This window comes from Pongo abelii, chromosome 14 (genome assembly GCF_028885655.2).
Source record: "Pongo abelii isolate AG06213 chromosome 14, NHGRI_mPonAbe1-v2.0_pri, whole genome shotgun sequence".
Taxonomy (NCBI): Eukaryota; Metazoa; Chordata; class Mammalia; order Primates; family Hominidae; genus Pongo; species Pongo abelii.
In genome coordinates, this window is record NC_071999.2 from 57223619 (window position 1) to 57240443 (window position 16825).

Here is a 16825-nt window from a genome sequence, read left to right on the forward strand (position 1 = left end):
TGCTTCTATGACCCAGGATGTGGGCACAAGGCTGCTCAGCTGGCCTAGGGGCATGTCTTCTGGGAGTAGCCCATGGGGCTCTTTCTCAGGTCCAGGACATGGGCATTCATGGCTGACTGGCTGGTCTGGAGGTGCATCTGCTGGGAACGGGTACAGGAATGTTTCTCAGGCTCATGAAAGGTTGCACAGCTGCTTAGCTGGCCTGGGAGTGTTTCTGAGGGGGTGGCCTACAGGGCTGTTCCTCAAGCTGGGACATAGGTATGTGGCTGCTTAGTTGGCTTCAGGGTATGCTGGCCAGAGTAAGCTCCCAGGGTTGTTTCTCAGCCCTGAGACTCAGGCACACACAGCTGCTTGTTTCTCAGGTCTGAGACACAGGTTCGAGGCCCACTCAGTGCTGTGCCTGCTCGCGGCAGCCTGTGGGACTGCTTCTCAGGCCCTTATTAAGGGCAGAGGGCGGCTGGGCAGGTCAGGAGCATGTCTGTGGTGGATGAGGCCTGCAGGGCTGTTTCTCAGGTCCTGAGCATGGACTCATAGTCTGTTGACCTTGGGGTATATCAGCTGCTTAGAGGCTTAGGGGATGTTCCCACTTGAGAGAGGGCATGTAGTGGTTTGGCTAGCTCAAGGGTGAGTTCACCCTGGATGGGGCTGCAGATTATTCCTCTGTCTGGAAGTGTAGTGGTGGGGGTTGATCTCCCTGATCTTCAGGACTTGAGTTACTGTCAATCCTAGGACCAACCTCCACACACCTGGGGTTGTGGCTTTAACCCACCCATGTGGGCTTAGTATACTGAAGGTAAAGCTCCAGTGCTGGAGAGGCACAATGGCTACTGGCCCCCAGAGGAGGGCACACTCAAGAGATGACTCTAGTCTCAAGATGGTGCTGTGTTGCTGCAGCTTAGGTCTCTGGGGGTGGGAAGCCTTCACCTTGTACTCCTAGTCCAGGACATGCAGCTGTGTAAATTCTTGGCAGTACTCCACACTGGCCTCAGGGCTTGCAAATACTGAGAGATTTTCCTTAAGACTCTGTGTTTGTGATGGCAGTGGGGTTGGTGGGGATCTTCTGCTTACCTTCACCCTGCAATGAGAAGTCCTTCCTGTCTCTGGGCCAATTCAACCCAGGTCAGGGAGAAGGGGCTGCAGAGGCTGAGTGCTTCCATGCTGTGGGGCCTTCCAGTCACCACAGGTGTGTCTTCACTCCTTTGCACTCCAGGACTATCCCTTTGATACTCTAATCAGACCTTAGATGTGTATTTGTTGCCTAGGTTTTCTTGTAGGGGAGATGAGCACAAGGCATCTCTAGCTACCCATCTTGCTTGATTTAGCATAACTCGTAAGGGCCCTAGGATTTTCAGAACAGTCAATGATCATTGGCCTCAACGTAAAGTCACCAGCTTCATTAGCCCCTAAAAGAGAATCGGCCTGTGCTTTGAAGCTTTGAAACCATGCATTGACTTCTCTTTAAATATAAAAGTCCTAGATGGCATCTTCTTCCAATAAAAGGCTATCTTGTCTACAGTGAAAATCTGTTGTTTTGTGTGGCCACCTTCATCAACTGTCTCAGCTACATCTTCTGGATAACTTGCTGCTGCTGGATAACAACACTTGCTGTTTCACCTTGTACTTTTATGTTACGGAGATGGCTTCTTTCCTTAAACTTCATGAACCAACCTGTTAGCTTCAAGCTTTTCTTCTGCAACTTACTTACCTCTCTCAGCCATCACTGAATTGTAGAGAGAGGGGGCCTTGTCCTGGATTAGGCTTTGGCTTAAGGAAATGCTATGGCTGCTTTGATCTTCTATCCAGACTGCTAAAACCTTCTCCATATTAGCAATCAGATTGTTTTGCTTCCTCATCATTTGTATGTTCACTGGAGTAGCAGTCTTAATTTTCTTCGAGAATATATACATGTATTTTGCATTCACAACTTCTCTGACTGGTGCAAGAAGTCTAGCCTTCCTCACAATCATTTTTAGCTCTTAGTTTAAAGTGAGAGGCTTGTGACTCTTCCTTTCACTAGGACACTTAGAAACCCTCATAGACTTATTAAATGGCCTACTTTCAATATTGTTGTGTCTTAGGAAATAGGGAGGCCCAAGAAGAGGGAGACAGATGGGGAATGGCTACTCGGTGGAGCAGTCAAAAAACACACGGCATCGATTAAGGTAGTTGTCCTTAATCAGCATGGTTCATGTTCATGTTGCCCCCAAACAATTACAATAGTAACATCAAAGATCACTGATCACAGATCATAAGAGATAGGATAACAACAAAAAAGTTTAAAATAGGCTGGGCTCGGTGGCTCACGCCTGTAATCCCAGCACTTTGGGAGGCCGAGGCGGACGGATCACGAGGTCAGGAGTTTGAGACCAGCCTGACGAACATGGTGAAACCCCGCCTCTACTAAGAATATAAAAATTAGCCGGGCGTGGTGGTAGGTGCCTGTAATCCCAGCTACTCAGGAGGCTGTGGCAGGAGAATCGCTTGAACCCGGGAGGCTGAGGTTGCAGTGAGCTGAGATCGTGCCACTGCATTCCAGCTTGGGTGTCAGAGCGAGAGTCTGTCTCAAAAAAAGAGTTTAAGATATTGCAAGAATTACCAAAATGTGACACAGAGACACAAAGTGAGCACATGCTGTTGGAAAAATGAAACCAAGAGACTTGCTCAATGCAAGGTTGCTACAAACCTTCAGTTTATAAAAAAGTAGTATCTGAGGGGCAATAAAGTAAAGCACAATAAAATAAGGTATACATGTATACACACACACGTGTACATATATACTGTATATGTATACATACATGCTAAAAAATATATCTACATATACGTATCTATACATATACATGCATGTCTATATGCTAAAGTATATATATAAAAAAGACTACTGATGTTAGTAATTGGGGTCAGTGCTATAGAATATATCTATATAGATACATCTATGTACATAGATAAAGATATGTATATATCTATATACGTACATAAAGATATGTATATATCTATATATGCACATATAAATATATGTATATAGATATGTTCATACATATACACACATACATGTATGTAGGTATCTATATATACTAAATATATATATAAAGGATATACCTATATATCTACACACATACATATATTCACGTGTGTGTGTATATGTGTGTGTGTGTGTATATAGATATATTCTTTAGCAATGACCCAGATTAATAACATCAGTTGTCTTCAACGACACCACCATTGAAAGGTGAGTTATAGCAGATATATCAAAGTAGTGAAAGACTACTGATGTCATTTTATCTGGGTCAGTGCTAAGGATTAAAAATGTACATGCCAGATCAAGCGACTTCAGAGACTTGCTTTTCTTGTTGAAGTTATGTACAATTGTTCTACTGCATTTATAAACTGGTTGAACTCTGAAAATGTATATGTCAATTAATTATTTGGAATCTAGTACTAATATATCATTTTTTTCCCTAAAAGAAAGCCTTATATAATGTAAAAAAGCTTTGGGGCCTTAACAAACAGCCTAGTGAAGCAAAATTTAAGTACAGTTCTTTATTACTTCATTTGTGAGTGAATCTTACCAATCTCACTATCTCCCTCTTTTCTTTCTCCCCATATATTGATGACTCTACCACAGATTACTCTTTTTAGTTCAATGGGGTAATAGCTAAATGACTAAAAATGAACACAGGAAGACTCCACATGTCTTCCTAGACTTATTTTTCTGATACAAATGAGTAATAATTACTCTACAATTTATAATCTAGTTACCCTAAAAATTGACATGTTAATCAGTTATTTATTTGAAACCTGGTATTTAACTTTTCTCTAGAAATGAGGTTTCAGATGTTTGTAATGAAATTCTTAGGCCTGTGGAAAAAAAACTTAATGAGTCAAGTTTATATACATTTCTTTACTCCTAACCCTAATCCCCAAGTTATCATTTCTGGCAAAATTTACATAAGTTCAACTTCAGTTTGTAAATACCCACCTTGCTTGCACTTGTAATTTTCTGCCTTCTCAAGTTCAAATACCAATAACTCTTCACCAATCATGGATGTCTTTTCTGCCCCTCAGATACGGTTAAGTAACTGCAGACCTAAGGCAGGGGCTCCATCCAATCTGATGGTGGGTTTGCCTTTGGGACAATAACCTCATGTAGTAATAGAGGAAGAGACCAGGGTTCTACTAGCTTTGTTCTTTTCTGTTGAGAGCTCCTCAGCTCCCTGCCCACTGTTCCCTCCTCCATGCTAAAAATAGGACTGTCTCCTCTCTTGGTTCACTCATATTTTCCTAAGGTTTTTGGCTACTGCTAAATAAGAGTGACCAATGCAACAGGAATAAGAAGCATTGCTCTTATGACCTGTTCCTTTTTTATCCAACTAGATCCAAAAAGGATAGAAAGGTAACTGCAGATACTACAGTAATTAGACTTTAGAAAACAATGTCTAAGACACTCTGTATTCTTATGGATGCTCCAGACAATGAACTTGCCAAATCTGAATCTCTCTTCTGTACATGTATGCTTTCGTGTGTGTGTGTCTATGTGCATATTTACATATATATGTTTACATCTAGCTTTTAATTTATTTAGACCTCACTTTTTGTTGAAGGACGCTACATGAGTTATTGTCATTTCACTGAAGGCAGTACTCATGGAGTAAAAAGGTACACAGTCATATAAACACCACATGATTTTCTCTTCTTTTGACACTATTAGCTAAAACAATTTTTGCACCAAAAGTAGTTTTTCCATAAAAATAAAACATCAAATATACACATATCTAATGGGTGAGGGTATGCAAATCCTACCACGTAAGTTCAGTAAGTAAATTCCAACAATTAACAAAGACTCATTTTTCAATGGCCAATTAATTAAACAATTAAATGACTATATAAAAATTAAACCTATCTACATATTAGAAATACATTTTAATTCACCCATGCCTCCACTGTACTGTAAAATGAATAGAGAAAATTTTTATTTACTGGCTTAAAAAATCAATACTACATATTCAATACTGCTTAATGAGCAATTACAGAATTCACATCCTTGATGTTTCCTTGCAAAAGAAGTAGTAATACGTAGCACAAAGAACCTCTTTAAAAATTGGTCACTGATTAAACACAATCTTTTTATAGCTTCTGTAACATCTAATTAATTTTGTAAATTTTCTTGAGCATTACACTATAATTAACTTGCATCAGGTTTTCCCTATAACTTACATTTTTTATGATTTATTTCCAGTAGAAGTCTGAACATGCCTGTGAAAACCATCTATCATGTCCTTTCTTTCACCAATCATGCTAGTCTTTCCTGTCCATGAGACACAGGCAAGTAGCTGTGGGCCTTAGGAAGGGCTGCATCCAATGAGCTGGTGGGTTTGGGGTTGGGTCTGGACACCAACCTCACATGTTGACAGAGGTCTGGACAGTGAGGGACAAGTCCATGTTCCATTAGCTCCATTCCTTTCTGCCCAGGGCTCCACTGCTCCTTGTCTGCTGCTATCTCCTCCATGTTACAAATAGGATTCTCGCCTCCCTTGGGCCACTCTGGTAGGCTCTCGAACTCAGGAACTCTGAGTCCCTTAAAAAACTGCTTACTAAGAACTAAGGGTGATGAATACACTAACAGGAAGAAGCAACCTTCTATGACTTGCTCCTCTTTATATAACTCCATCAAAAAAGGATGCAAAGTTACCTACAAATGCTACAATGAGAAGAATTGGAAACCCTGTTAAAAAACACCGTATGGCCATGCAGGCTCCTGAGAGAAAATTCTACAAATGTCCATCGTCTCCTTGTTTTAAGATTCAATTGTGTGCATGGGTTTGTTTGTGTACGTGTGTTGAGAGAAGTGTGTATAGATGGATGGATAGGTTTGTTTACGTGCCTGTGTGTGTGTATATACTTCTATGCACACTTACGCATACATGTGTCTTTATCTGTTTATAACTCACCTTTCGTAGATACATGCCTCCTTGGTTCCTCCTGTTAGTTCACTTGTGTGGGGACTAGAGGATGATAAAAGAATACAGTCAGACAGGTGACATAATTCGAAATTTACTTTTTGGGAAAAACTAGCTTTCATTACTCTAAACATAAACTGGTTAATTTCTGACTATTCATGTGTATAGCACTATTTGGACCTGAAATATCATTTTTTTATCAGAAATCAGGATTTATATGATGGCTACCACCATCTTAGGATGGAGAAAATAGTAATGCTTCCAGATTTAAGTAAACCTTTTCATTACAACCTCATCCCAACGTGTGACAGCCTTTGTGGTGGCAGTTATTTCAACCTCAACTCCAATTTTTAGGTAATCAGCCCTCTTAATCCATTGAATGTCCTGCTTCAAAAATCCTCCATTACCTCGTTACTTTCACCCAGCATGGGCGTCTCCCCAGCCCCACAAAATGCATCAAGTAACTAGAGGTCTTTCACAGGGGCACAACCCGATATGATGGTGATATAAGGTCTGGAGCCCCAGCCTCCATGGTGGCAGAGTTCTGGAGGCTGGCGAACACCTCCAAGTCTCTTAGCTCTGTTCCTTTCTGCTGAGGACTTCACCATTCCCCAAGTACTCCTACCTCTTCCTTGCTCCAAATGGGATTTTCTCTTCCCTCAGCCCACTCTAGTATGTCTCATACACAGAAAATCTGACTTTTCAAGGCATTTGGCTGCTACTAACAAATGGTGAAAAGACAGTAAGAGCCGGATACTCTGTTCCTCTTTTATCCAAAACAATTGTAAAAATGTGGATGTTTAACTATAGTTGCTACAGTGAGAAGATGAACTGTGTCCAAGACACTCTGTATTGCCATGGACACTCCTGAGAGCAAATCCCACTAATCTCAATATCTTTCTCTGTCACTGTTTTGTTTTTGTCTGTATGTTTGTGTGTACATCCTTTATAACTCACATGTCATCGGTGTCTGCATCAATGATGACTTCCACCAGGTCAACAGGATGGGGACTACAGGACAAATATGATCAGAGTCAGACAGGACACATAATTCTAACGTTTTGCATCAAACAGCTACACTAACTCTACGAGTGATTCCTTGAGTACACTTATTGAACTGGGATGAAATTTTTTCTTATTAGAAATGAGGTTTTATGTGCCAACAGTGAATATCTTAGGCTGTGAACACAGCGATGCATCCAGATTAAGTAACTGCATCTTCACCTCAATGTGTAACAACCTTTTTCGAGGGCAGTTAATTCCAGTTCAATTTTAGTTTTAAGTCCCCTTCTTATAATTTCATCTGAGTACCTCATTCTCTATCACCTCCAATCATCTCCTCAGTTTTCACCCATCCTAGTTATTGGGGGAACCAGCCCCCAATATGTCAACGTAGATTCTTTTCTATTTTCCCTAAGTGTCAGCTGGTCTGAGAAACAAAGAGAAAGAGTACAAAGAGAGAAATTTTACAGCTGGGCCTCCAGGGGTGACATCACATGTCAGTAGGTTCAGTGATACCCTCTGAGCCGCAAAACCAGCAAGTTTTTAATAGGGATTTCAAAAGGGGAGGGGAGTACGAACAGGGAGTAAGTTACAAGATCAGATGCTTGAAAGGTCAATAAAAGATCACAAGGGCAGAGAGGCAGAGCAAGATCACAAGGCCAGGGCGAAATTAGAATTACTGATGAGGTTCCATGTCCCGCTGGGCACACATTGTCATTGATAAACATCTTAACAGGAAACAGGGTTCCAGAGCAGACAACCGGTCCGACTAGAATTCGCCAGGCTGGAATTTCCTAATCCTAGCAAGCCTGAGGGCACTGCAGGAAACCAGGGCGTATTTCATCCCTTATCTTCAACTGCGTAAGACAGACACTCCCAGAGCGGCCATTTATAGACCTGTCCCTGGGAATGCATTCCTTTCCCAGGGTTACTCCTTGCTGGGAAAAGAATTCAGTGATATTTCTCCTACTTGCTTTCTCCAAGAAGAGAAATAAGACTCTGTTCTGCCTGGCCCCGCAGGCAGTCAGACCTTATAGTTACCTCCTCTGTTGCCCGAAAATTGCTGTTATCCTGTTCTTTTCTAGGATGCCCAGATTTCATATTGTTCAAACACACGTGTTTTACAAACAATTTGCACAGATAACGCAATCATCACAGGATCCTGGGGCGACCTACCTTCTCAGCTTACGAAGATGACGGGATTAAGAGACTAAAGTAAATACAGGCATAGGAAATTATAAGAGTATTGACTGGGGAAGTGATAAATGTCCATGAAATCTTCACAATTTATGTTCAGAGATTGCAGTAAAGACAGGCAGGATAAATTATAAAAGTATCAATTTGGGAAACCAATAAATGTCCATGAAACCTTCATAATTTATGTTCTTCTGCCACAGCTTCAGCCAGTCCCTCCGGTCGGGGTCCCTGATTCCCAGCAACAAGTTGTCTTTCCCGCCCAAGAGTTACGGCTAAGTAGCTGCAGGCCTCAAGCAAGGGCTTCATCCCATGTGATGGTGTGTATGGGCCAAGGGAGTCAGCCTCAAATTATGGCAGAGCTCTGGAGGGTGTGAAACACTTCCAGGGTTATTAGCTCTGTTCTTTTTTTTTGCTGGGGTTTCTCTGCTCTTTGTCCACTCCTATCACCTTCTCACTCCAAGGAGGATTCGCTTCTCCCTTGGTCCACACTACTAGAACAGACTCATTCCCACAGAAAGGAAAGGTGACACACACTCACATAATAAGGCTCCCTCTATGAGATATTCCCCATTTTCCTACCTCCATCCAAAAAGCAAAAGAATATTCCGTACAAAGCTCATCCTGAGAGGACTCTGGAAATAGTTTCAAGGGAACTCCTTGTTCCCATGGATGCTCCTGACAGTGAATAGCCCAAATCACAATCTCTCTAGTGTGTATGAATGCATGGATGTGTGTGTTTTATATGCATAGATACAATTGTATTCATGTCACATGTTGCAGTGGACAGCCTACTAGAAGATACTCTCAGTTCACACATGGTGCAGTGCCAAAGAACTTAAAACGTACATAGTAAGACAACATGTAACTTCCACTTAACGTTTTCAGTTCAATGGAGTTCCAATTAATTTTCTTTTTCTTTATTTTTTTTTCTTTTGAGACAGAGTCTCACTCTGTCACCCACACTGGAGTTCAGTGGCGTGATCTCAACTAACTACAAACTCTGCCTCCCAGGTTCAAGTAATTCTACTGCCTCAGCCTCCCGAGTAGCAGGGACAACGGGAGCATGCCCCATGCCTGGCTAATTTTTGTATTGTTAGTAAAGACAGGATTTCACCATGTTGATCAGGTTAGGCTTGAACTCCTGACCTTGTGATCCACTCGACTTACCCGCCCAAAGCACCGGGACCACAGGAGGGAGGCAATGCACCCAGCCTTCCAATTACTTTTCAGCCTGTAAATTGCTCTACCCTACAGAATTCATGTGTGTATTTGGTTCTTTAGAATCACCCATGCCATTTACCCTACATATCATACTTTCTAAGATTACAGCACACATTTTACACCTATCCAAGACTCACTGACTCAAGAGTTAACCAAAACCCTACCACCGGAGCTGACCAATGCATGACAGCCTTTTGTGGGTGAATTTCTTCTAAATTCAACTCCACTGTGTAGGCAGTCATCCCTCTAATCCCATCTATGGCTCCCTTCCTGGATCTCTCCATCACGTCTTTCCTTTCACCCATCATGCTAGTCTTTCCCGTCCATGAGACACAGGCAAGTAGCAGCAGGCCTAAGGAAGAGCAGCATCCAATGAGGTGGTGTGCCTGTGTTTGTGTTTTAGCACCAACCTCATATGTTGACAGAGCTCAGGAGTGTGAGGGACAAGTCCATGTTCCATTAGCTCCATTCTTTGCCCAGGGCTTCACTGCTCCTTGTTGGCTGCTATCTCCTCCATGTTGCAAATAGGATTCTCTCCTCCCTTGTGTCAACCTGGTAGGCTCTGAAACTCAGGAAATCTGAGTCCTTTAAGAAGCTGCTTAGTAGGAACTAAGTGTGACAAATGCACTAACAACAAGCCGCAGCTCTCCTATGACCAGCTCCTTTTTATACAACTCCATTAGAAAAGGATGCAGTGTTACCTACAAAGGCTACCATGAGAAGAATTGCAAACCCTGTTAAAAACCACTCTCCGTGGCCATGCAGGCTTCTAGAAGAAACTCCACATATGTCCATCCGTCTCCGTATTGTATGTTTCCATTGTGTGCATGGGTTTGTTAGTGGACATGTCTTGAGAGAAGTGGGGATGGATGGATGCATGGATGGATTGATGGATATATTTGTTTCTGTGCCTGTGTGTGTGACTACTTCTATGCACAGTTATGCATACGTGTGTCTTTATTTATCGAAATATAACTCACCTTTCATTGTTACATGCCTCTGGGTTTGCTGTTGTCAATTCATTTGTGGGTGGACTAGAGGATGATAAAAGAATACAGTCAGACAGGAGACACAATTTGAAATGGACTTTTATGGAGAAACTAGCTTTCATTACTCTGCACATAAACCAGTGAAGTTCTGACCATGCATGTGTATAGCACTATTTGGTTCTGAAATGTCACATTTTAATTAGAAAGGAGGATTTATATGATGGCAAGCAACATTTTAGGCTGGGGAAAACAGTAATGCTTCCAGATTTAAATAAACTTCTTTATCATGACCTCAGTCCTAATGCGTGTCAGCCTTTGTGGTGGCAGTTATTTCAAACTCAACTTTTGTTTGGAGGTAGTCAGCCCTCTTATTTCATTCAATGTCCTGTTTCAAAGGCCCTCCATTACCTCCTTACTTTCAACCAGCATGGGTGTCTCCCCAGACCCACAAAAAGAGTCAAGTCACTAGAGGTCTGACACAGGGGCACAATCCAATATGATTGTGATAGGAGGTTTGGAGCACCAGCCTCCATGTGCCAGAGTTCTGGAGGCTGGAGAACACCTCCAAGGCTCTTAGCTTTGTTCCTTTCTACTGGGGGCTTCACGGTTCCCCAAGTACTCGTACCTTCTCCTTGTTCCAAATAGGAGTCTCTATTCCCACAGCCCACTCCAGTATGTCTCATATACAGAAAATCTGAGTTTCCAAGGCATTTGACTGTTACTAAGCAAGGGTGAGAAGACAGTAACAGATGGCAGCCTCTCTCTGTAGTGTGTTTCTCTTTCTTTCTAAACAACTATAAAAATATGGAAGTTGCCTATACGTGATACAGTGAGACGATAAAGAAACGGTGTCAAAGATACATTGTGATACCGTCAACACTCCTGAGAGTGAATCCCAGTAATCTCAGCCTCCTTCTCTGTCACTGATTTGTGTGTGTGTTTGTGTGTACATCTTTTTCTTGTTTTTGAGACAGAGTTTCGCTCCTGCTGCCCAGGCTGGAATGCAGTGGCACGGTCTCGGCTCACTGAAACGTCCACCTCCCAGGTACGGGCAATTCTCCTGCCTCAGCCTCCCGAGTAGCTGGGATTAGAGGCACCCGCCACCACGCCTGGCTAATTGTTGTATTTTTAGTAAAGACATCATGTTTGCCACCCTGGACTTGAACTCCTGACCTCAGGGTATCTGCCCGCCTTGGCCTCCCAAAGTGCTCAGATTCCAGGTGTGAACCACTGCTCCTGGCCATGTGTACATCTTTTATAACGCACCTGTCATCGATGGGTTGATCAATAATGACTCCTGCCAGGTCATTCGGATAGGGACTAAAGGACAAATATGGTCAGAGTCAGACACAATGTGTCATTCTAACGTTTTGCAACAAATAGCTACAGTTAGTCTATGAGTTATTGCCCGGTTACACTTTGATTATTCACATGTATGTATATCACTAAATGGACCTGAGATGGCATTTGTTTTTTTTATTAGAAATGAGGTTTTATATGCCAACAGTGAGTATCTTAGGCTGTGAACATATCGATCCATCCAGACTAAGTAACTGTATCTACACCTCAATGTATAACAGCATTTTTGGAGGGCATTTAATTCCAGTTCCACTTTAGTTTGTAGGTCCCCCTTCTTAAAATCCCATCTGAGTTTCTCCTTCTCTATCACCTCCAATCACCTCCTCAATTTGCACCCATCCTGGTGGTCTTTCCTGCCCAAGAGTTACAGCTAAGTAGCTGCAGGCCTCAAGCCAGGGCTTCATCCCATGTGATGGTGGGTATGGGCCAAGGGAGTCAGCCTCGCATTATGGCAGAGCTCTGGAGGGTGTGAAACACTTCCAGGGTTGTTAGCTCTGTTCTTTTCTTTGCTGGGGTTTCTCTGCTCATTGTACCCTCCTATCTCCTTCTCGCTCCAAGCAGGATTCCCTTCTCCCTTGGTCTCATTCCCACAGAAAGGAAAGGTGACAATCACTCACATAATAAGCCTCCCTCTATGAGTTCTTCCCCATTTTCCTACCTCCATCCAAAAAGCAAAAGAATATTCCGTACAAAGCTCATCCTGAGAAGACTCTAGAAATAGTTTCAAGGAAACTCCTTGTTCCCATGGATGCTCCTGACAGTGAATAGTACAAATCTCTTTCTCTCGTGTGTGTATGCATGCATGGATGTGTTTGTATATTCATATATACATGTATAATCGTATTACTTTATATCACATGTTGCAATGGACAGCCTACTGGAAGATACTTTCAGTTCACACACAGCGCAGTGCCAAAGAACTTAAAATGTACACAGTAAGACAACATGTAACTTCCTAGACTTAATGTTTTCCATTCAAACTAGTTCCAATTACTTTTCTTTCGCTTGCTTTTTTTTTTTTTTTTTCTTTGAGACAGAGTCTCGCTCTGTCGCCCAGGCTGGAGTGCAGTGGCGCGATCTCGGCTCACTGCAACCTCGGCCTCCCAAGTTCAAGTAATTCTCCTGCCTCAGCCTCACAGATAGCAGGGGCTACAGGCACGCACCACCATGCTTGGCTAATTTTTGTATTTTTCATAGAGATGGGGTTTCACCATGTTGGCCAGGCTGGTCTTGAATTACTGACCTCGTGATACACCCGCCCTGGCCTCCCAAAGTGCTGGGACTACAGGCGTCAGCCACCATGCCCAGCCAGGAAAGTCTTTTGACATACACACCAGCATTTCCTTTTGTAGCATCCTTGGGCCATGTTAAAGGCATTGTTAAGCTGGCAATGCATGAAGTGTATAGAATATAACACTAATCTGGGGAGACGTTAATAGTAACAACAGCAGCACTTGTTTTATTTGAAAGTAGAAAATTAATTCAAATACAAAAAAATATTTTTGTGAATATATTTGTAATCTTAGGATAGGAAAGAAGTTTCTGAGTATAACAGAAACAGCATTAGTTATAAAAGTACCAATGATATCTGAACACATGAAGCTTATTATAAAGTTCTACATAAGGGTGCTGTATTTTACTCTAAACACCAAATGTAAAAACATATTACAGATTTGCCACACGGAGTGGAGATATGACCAATGTATTTGAACATCAAAATTCCTTGAATCTGAAAGATATGGTAAATATGACTTAGCTCACTTAAGACCTAACTTTTTAGAAAGAATTTTAGAATCAGTGTCCAGAACACTATTTTCCCATGAATAATTCTGAGACTGATTTTCGCGAACCTGAATTCCTCCCATCTCCAATATATATTATCAATCACTTTTCATTGTTAGCTCCAGCACAGATTTCTGATGTCAGTTCATTGGGATCAGTGCAAAGGATTAAAAGCAAACAGGAAGAAACAACGTAAATTCATACACTACGTGTTTTTTTGTTTTTTTGGGTTTTTTTTGGCTCAAATTGGCTATGACTGTGCTACAAATTGCAATGTGTTGTCTCTAAAAAATTCTCATGTAAATCTGTTACTTGGCACCTGGTACTTCATTTTTCTCCAGAAAGAAGTCTCTATGTGTTAGTAATATAAATTGTTTAGGACTCTCCAGAAAGTTAAATGAATCAAGATTTAAGTACAATTCTTTATTACTGAACCTGATCATCATGTGTGACAGCAAATTGAACTGAAATTTGCTTCAAATTCATGTTCCATTGGAAGGCACACATCGTTCTTGCCCATTTTGATTTCCTAATTCTCAAGTCCCTCCACCATGTGACTCATGTTCTTCATGAGTCACAGATATCTTTGCTTCCCCTCAAATAGCATCAAGTGACTAAACCTGAGGCAGGGGCTCCATCCAATGTGATGATGGCTTTGGGTTTGGGCACCAGCTCTGAAGGGTGAGGGACAGATACAGGGTCTCTTAGCTCTGTTCTTTCTGCTAAGGGCTATTCTGCTGCCTGTCCAATGCTACCACCTTCTTTCTCCAAGTAGGATTCTCTCCTCTCTTGAATTGCTCTTGATAGAGTCTCATACACAGGCATTCTGATAGTCTCCTAAGGCTTTTGGCTGCCAGTTATTAAGAGTCACAAACAACCTTTGAGTACCAAATGTCCCTCTTCTGACCTGATCTTATTTTTTTCACATAGCTTCAAAAACAACGCTACCTAAAGATGCTTATACTCTCTTATGAAAAGCTGTTTTTGCCATTGATGCTGCCAGCATTTTTCACCACTTAGATCAGTCAACTCACCCATTGTGGTCATAGCTGTCAGAGCATATGGTAGACGCTGTTAATGAATCCAGAATTCTACCAAAGAGTAAAAAGCACATACAAAAAATAAAGTCAGATATTTTGGAAGGCAATCAGGATGTTAATCTCGACAGCATTTCAGGACACGAAAAATAAAATCAGAGGAATTTTGACAGGAACTAAACAAACAATTTCAGGGCACAACACTAGTACTTCTGAGACTGTCTGTGTGTGTGTGTGTGTGTGTGTGAAAAGACACAGAAAAAAGAAAGAAAGTGTAAGAATAATGAATGTTTCTCTATCAATGGCTAGTTCCTGGTCATCCTTGGTAGGAAATAAACAAGTAGGTAAGTCAAGGATAGCCTAAATTATGTTTAAAACCTTTTGTGAACTTAAAGTAGATTATACGTTTAGAATGATTTTGTTTTCTTTTTGTCTGGATTCTTGGTTTTTTTTTTAATTATATGGCTATATTTTACAAAATCAAGACTTCCTAGCACCCAAACCACTGGCTTAGCTAATTTAATCTCTCTACAACTTCATTTCCTCATCTGTAAGTTAAGACACATGCAGAATACACTCCACATCTGTCAACTTCATAAAATCATGCTGAATATTCAGCATTTTGCAAATATTGGTTTTTAGACCACCTGTTCTCTATACCATATATTATGCCATAAAAATCAGTATGTGGCAATATAAGCTGATACATATTTTTAGTTTCAAATACACAAACATGCTCATCAAACTAATACACTCCCAAGACTCAAGAATTAATGCTCTTTGCCACAATTTGCTAATTTTTCAAATGTTTAAATAAGTTTAAGAAACTGATTGCACACATTTTTCTTTTTTTTTTTTTGCTGCTGATAAAAACTGGGATTCCCTAAAGTGTGCTGAGGTTTCTGGACTTATTTGACCACAGAACCTTGTTCTCACAGTGGAAATGTGTGAGAAACACATTTTAGAAGCAATATATTAAATGGTATCTTTTTATGTCTTTAAGTAAAAGTTATCCTACACAAACTAATTTTGGACTGTGATCGATAGCTCAAACCTTTAAGCACAGATAGACATTAATATTGTGCTATTCTTTCAGCCTGTGAGGAAAGGAGTGCTGGAGTTCAAATGATCAAATCTCGTTAGCCTGGTCTGAGGGCCATGAAGGGAACCTTTCAAGTTCTAAGTGGGTGTTCTCATGCCCTTGAATGGCTCATGGAAATTCATCCAGGTCTCAGGAAAAACAATATCTTTTACAAAAAGAAAGGCATCTAGAGGTATCCGCTGCTTTTCCGCAGGAAGGACAACTGGGTTGTCTATACAGAATACACTAATAAGTCATAACAGGGGAAAATGTTCAAAACACCAAAAACATAAGAATTTGAGTTTCTGACATAAGCAGCCTTATTGAATGATTACTGGATTTTTCAGATATCTTCTACTGAGGAAGAGAACTGGAAGACACTCAAATTACTCTTCAGATCCAGGTGACAAGCCAGGATTGCTAAGCAAGTTCCTTGGGAAACTAATCTACAAAAAGGACACAAGACATCCATACATGTTACCTGAACTCCTTTCAGGGAGAGTATTGCATGAAGTCTGAAATCATACTTTGATAAGCTGCTTGGGAGCACAGAATGACTTCCCTCATGGGACATGAATAAGTAGCTAGCTAAATTGCCTTCTAAGGAGGGTGAGAATGGCAAACTATCCTAAAATAACGTGATCACATAGAATTCTTAAATGCTTTTTGGTAGATAGGAGAAACCACAGAAGTTTGAGTTAGGTGAAGGTTAGCTACACCTTTATAATCATGCTACCAAGTTATAATAAAAAGTAGGTCTCCAATCAAATCTGCCACACATACAGATATTCATTTAGCAAATGAATTCAGTAGCAAGCAGGCACAGTACATAAGCTTCTGCAAGCTTTCTGTACTTTAGGTGCTCCAAGCATGAAAGGTTCATTCTCAACAGAATCCTAATATTCCAGAGGCCAAAATCTTCCTAAACCTTCCTGGAGACAGGACCATATGAGGATCAAGCCTGGGGTGTCATCTCTAAGTATACACTACAGGCCACACTCATATCCCTTTATCCTGTTTATGCAAGGGTGGGCTGTCTCCAAAACACTTTAGCTGATTCACAGATCTTAAAATGTCATATAATTGTAACATCCTTCATGCTGCTTTGTAAGTCACCAATCTCACTAATAAAAGCCCATTTGTGACCTTCACTGTAATAATTAACAATGTTTCAGGTGTTGAGATGGCACCACTGAAGCCATT

At 41.2% G+C, this 16825-nt stretch overlaps 1 protein-coding gene across 1 annotated transcript in view; it reads right to left on the reverse strand.

The window, feature by feature from the left end:
• The window catches only part of LOC134759867 (phosphatidylinositol 3,4,5-trisphosphate 3-phosphatase TPTE2-like), a 35036-nt gene extending 23990 nt beyond the window's left edge, over nucleotides 1–11046 (reverse strand). Inside the window, exons 1-4 of the mRNA XM_063714829.1 lie at nucleotides 10772–11046; nucleotides 10355–10489; nucleotides 6912–6965; nucleotides 5946–5999 (exon numbers count right to left, since the gene is read on the reverse strand). Of these exons, the coding sequence (XP_063570899.1) occupies nucleotides 5946–5999; nucleotides 6912–6965; nucleotides 10355–10489; nucleotides 10772–11046 (518 nt within the window). The remainder of the gene's footprint in view (nucleotides 1–5945; nucleotides 6000–6911; nucleotides 6966–10354; nucleotides 10490–10771) is intronic.
• Nucleotides 11047–16825: the final 5779 nt, after the last annotated feature.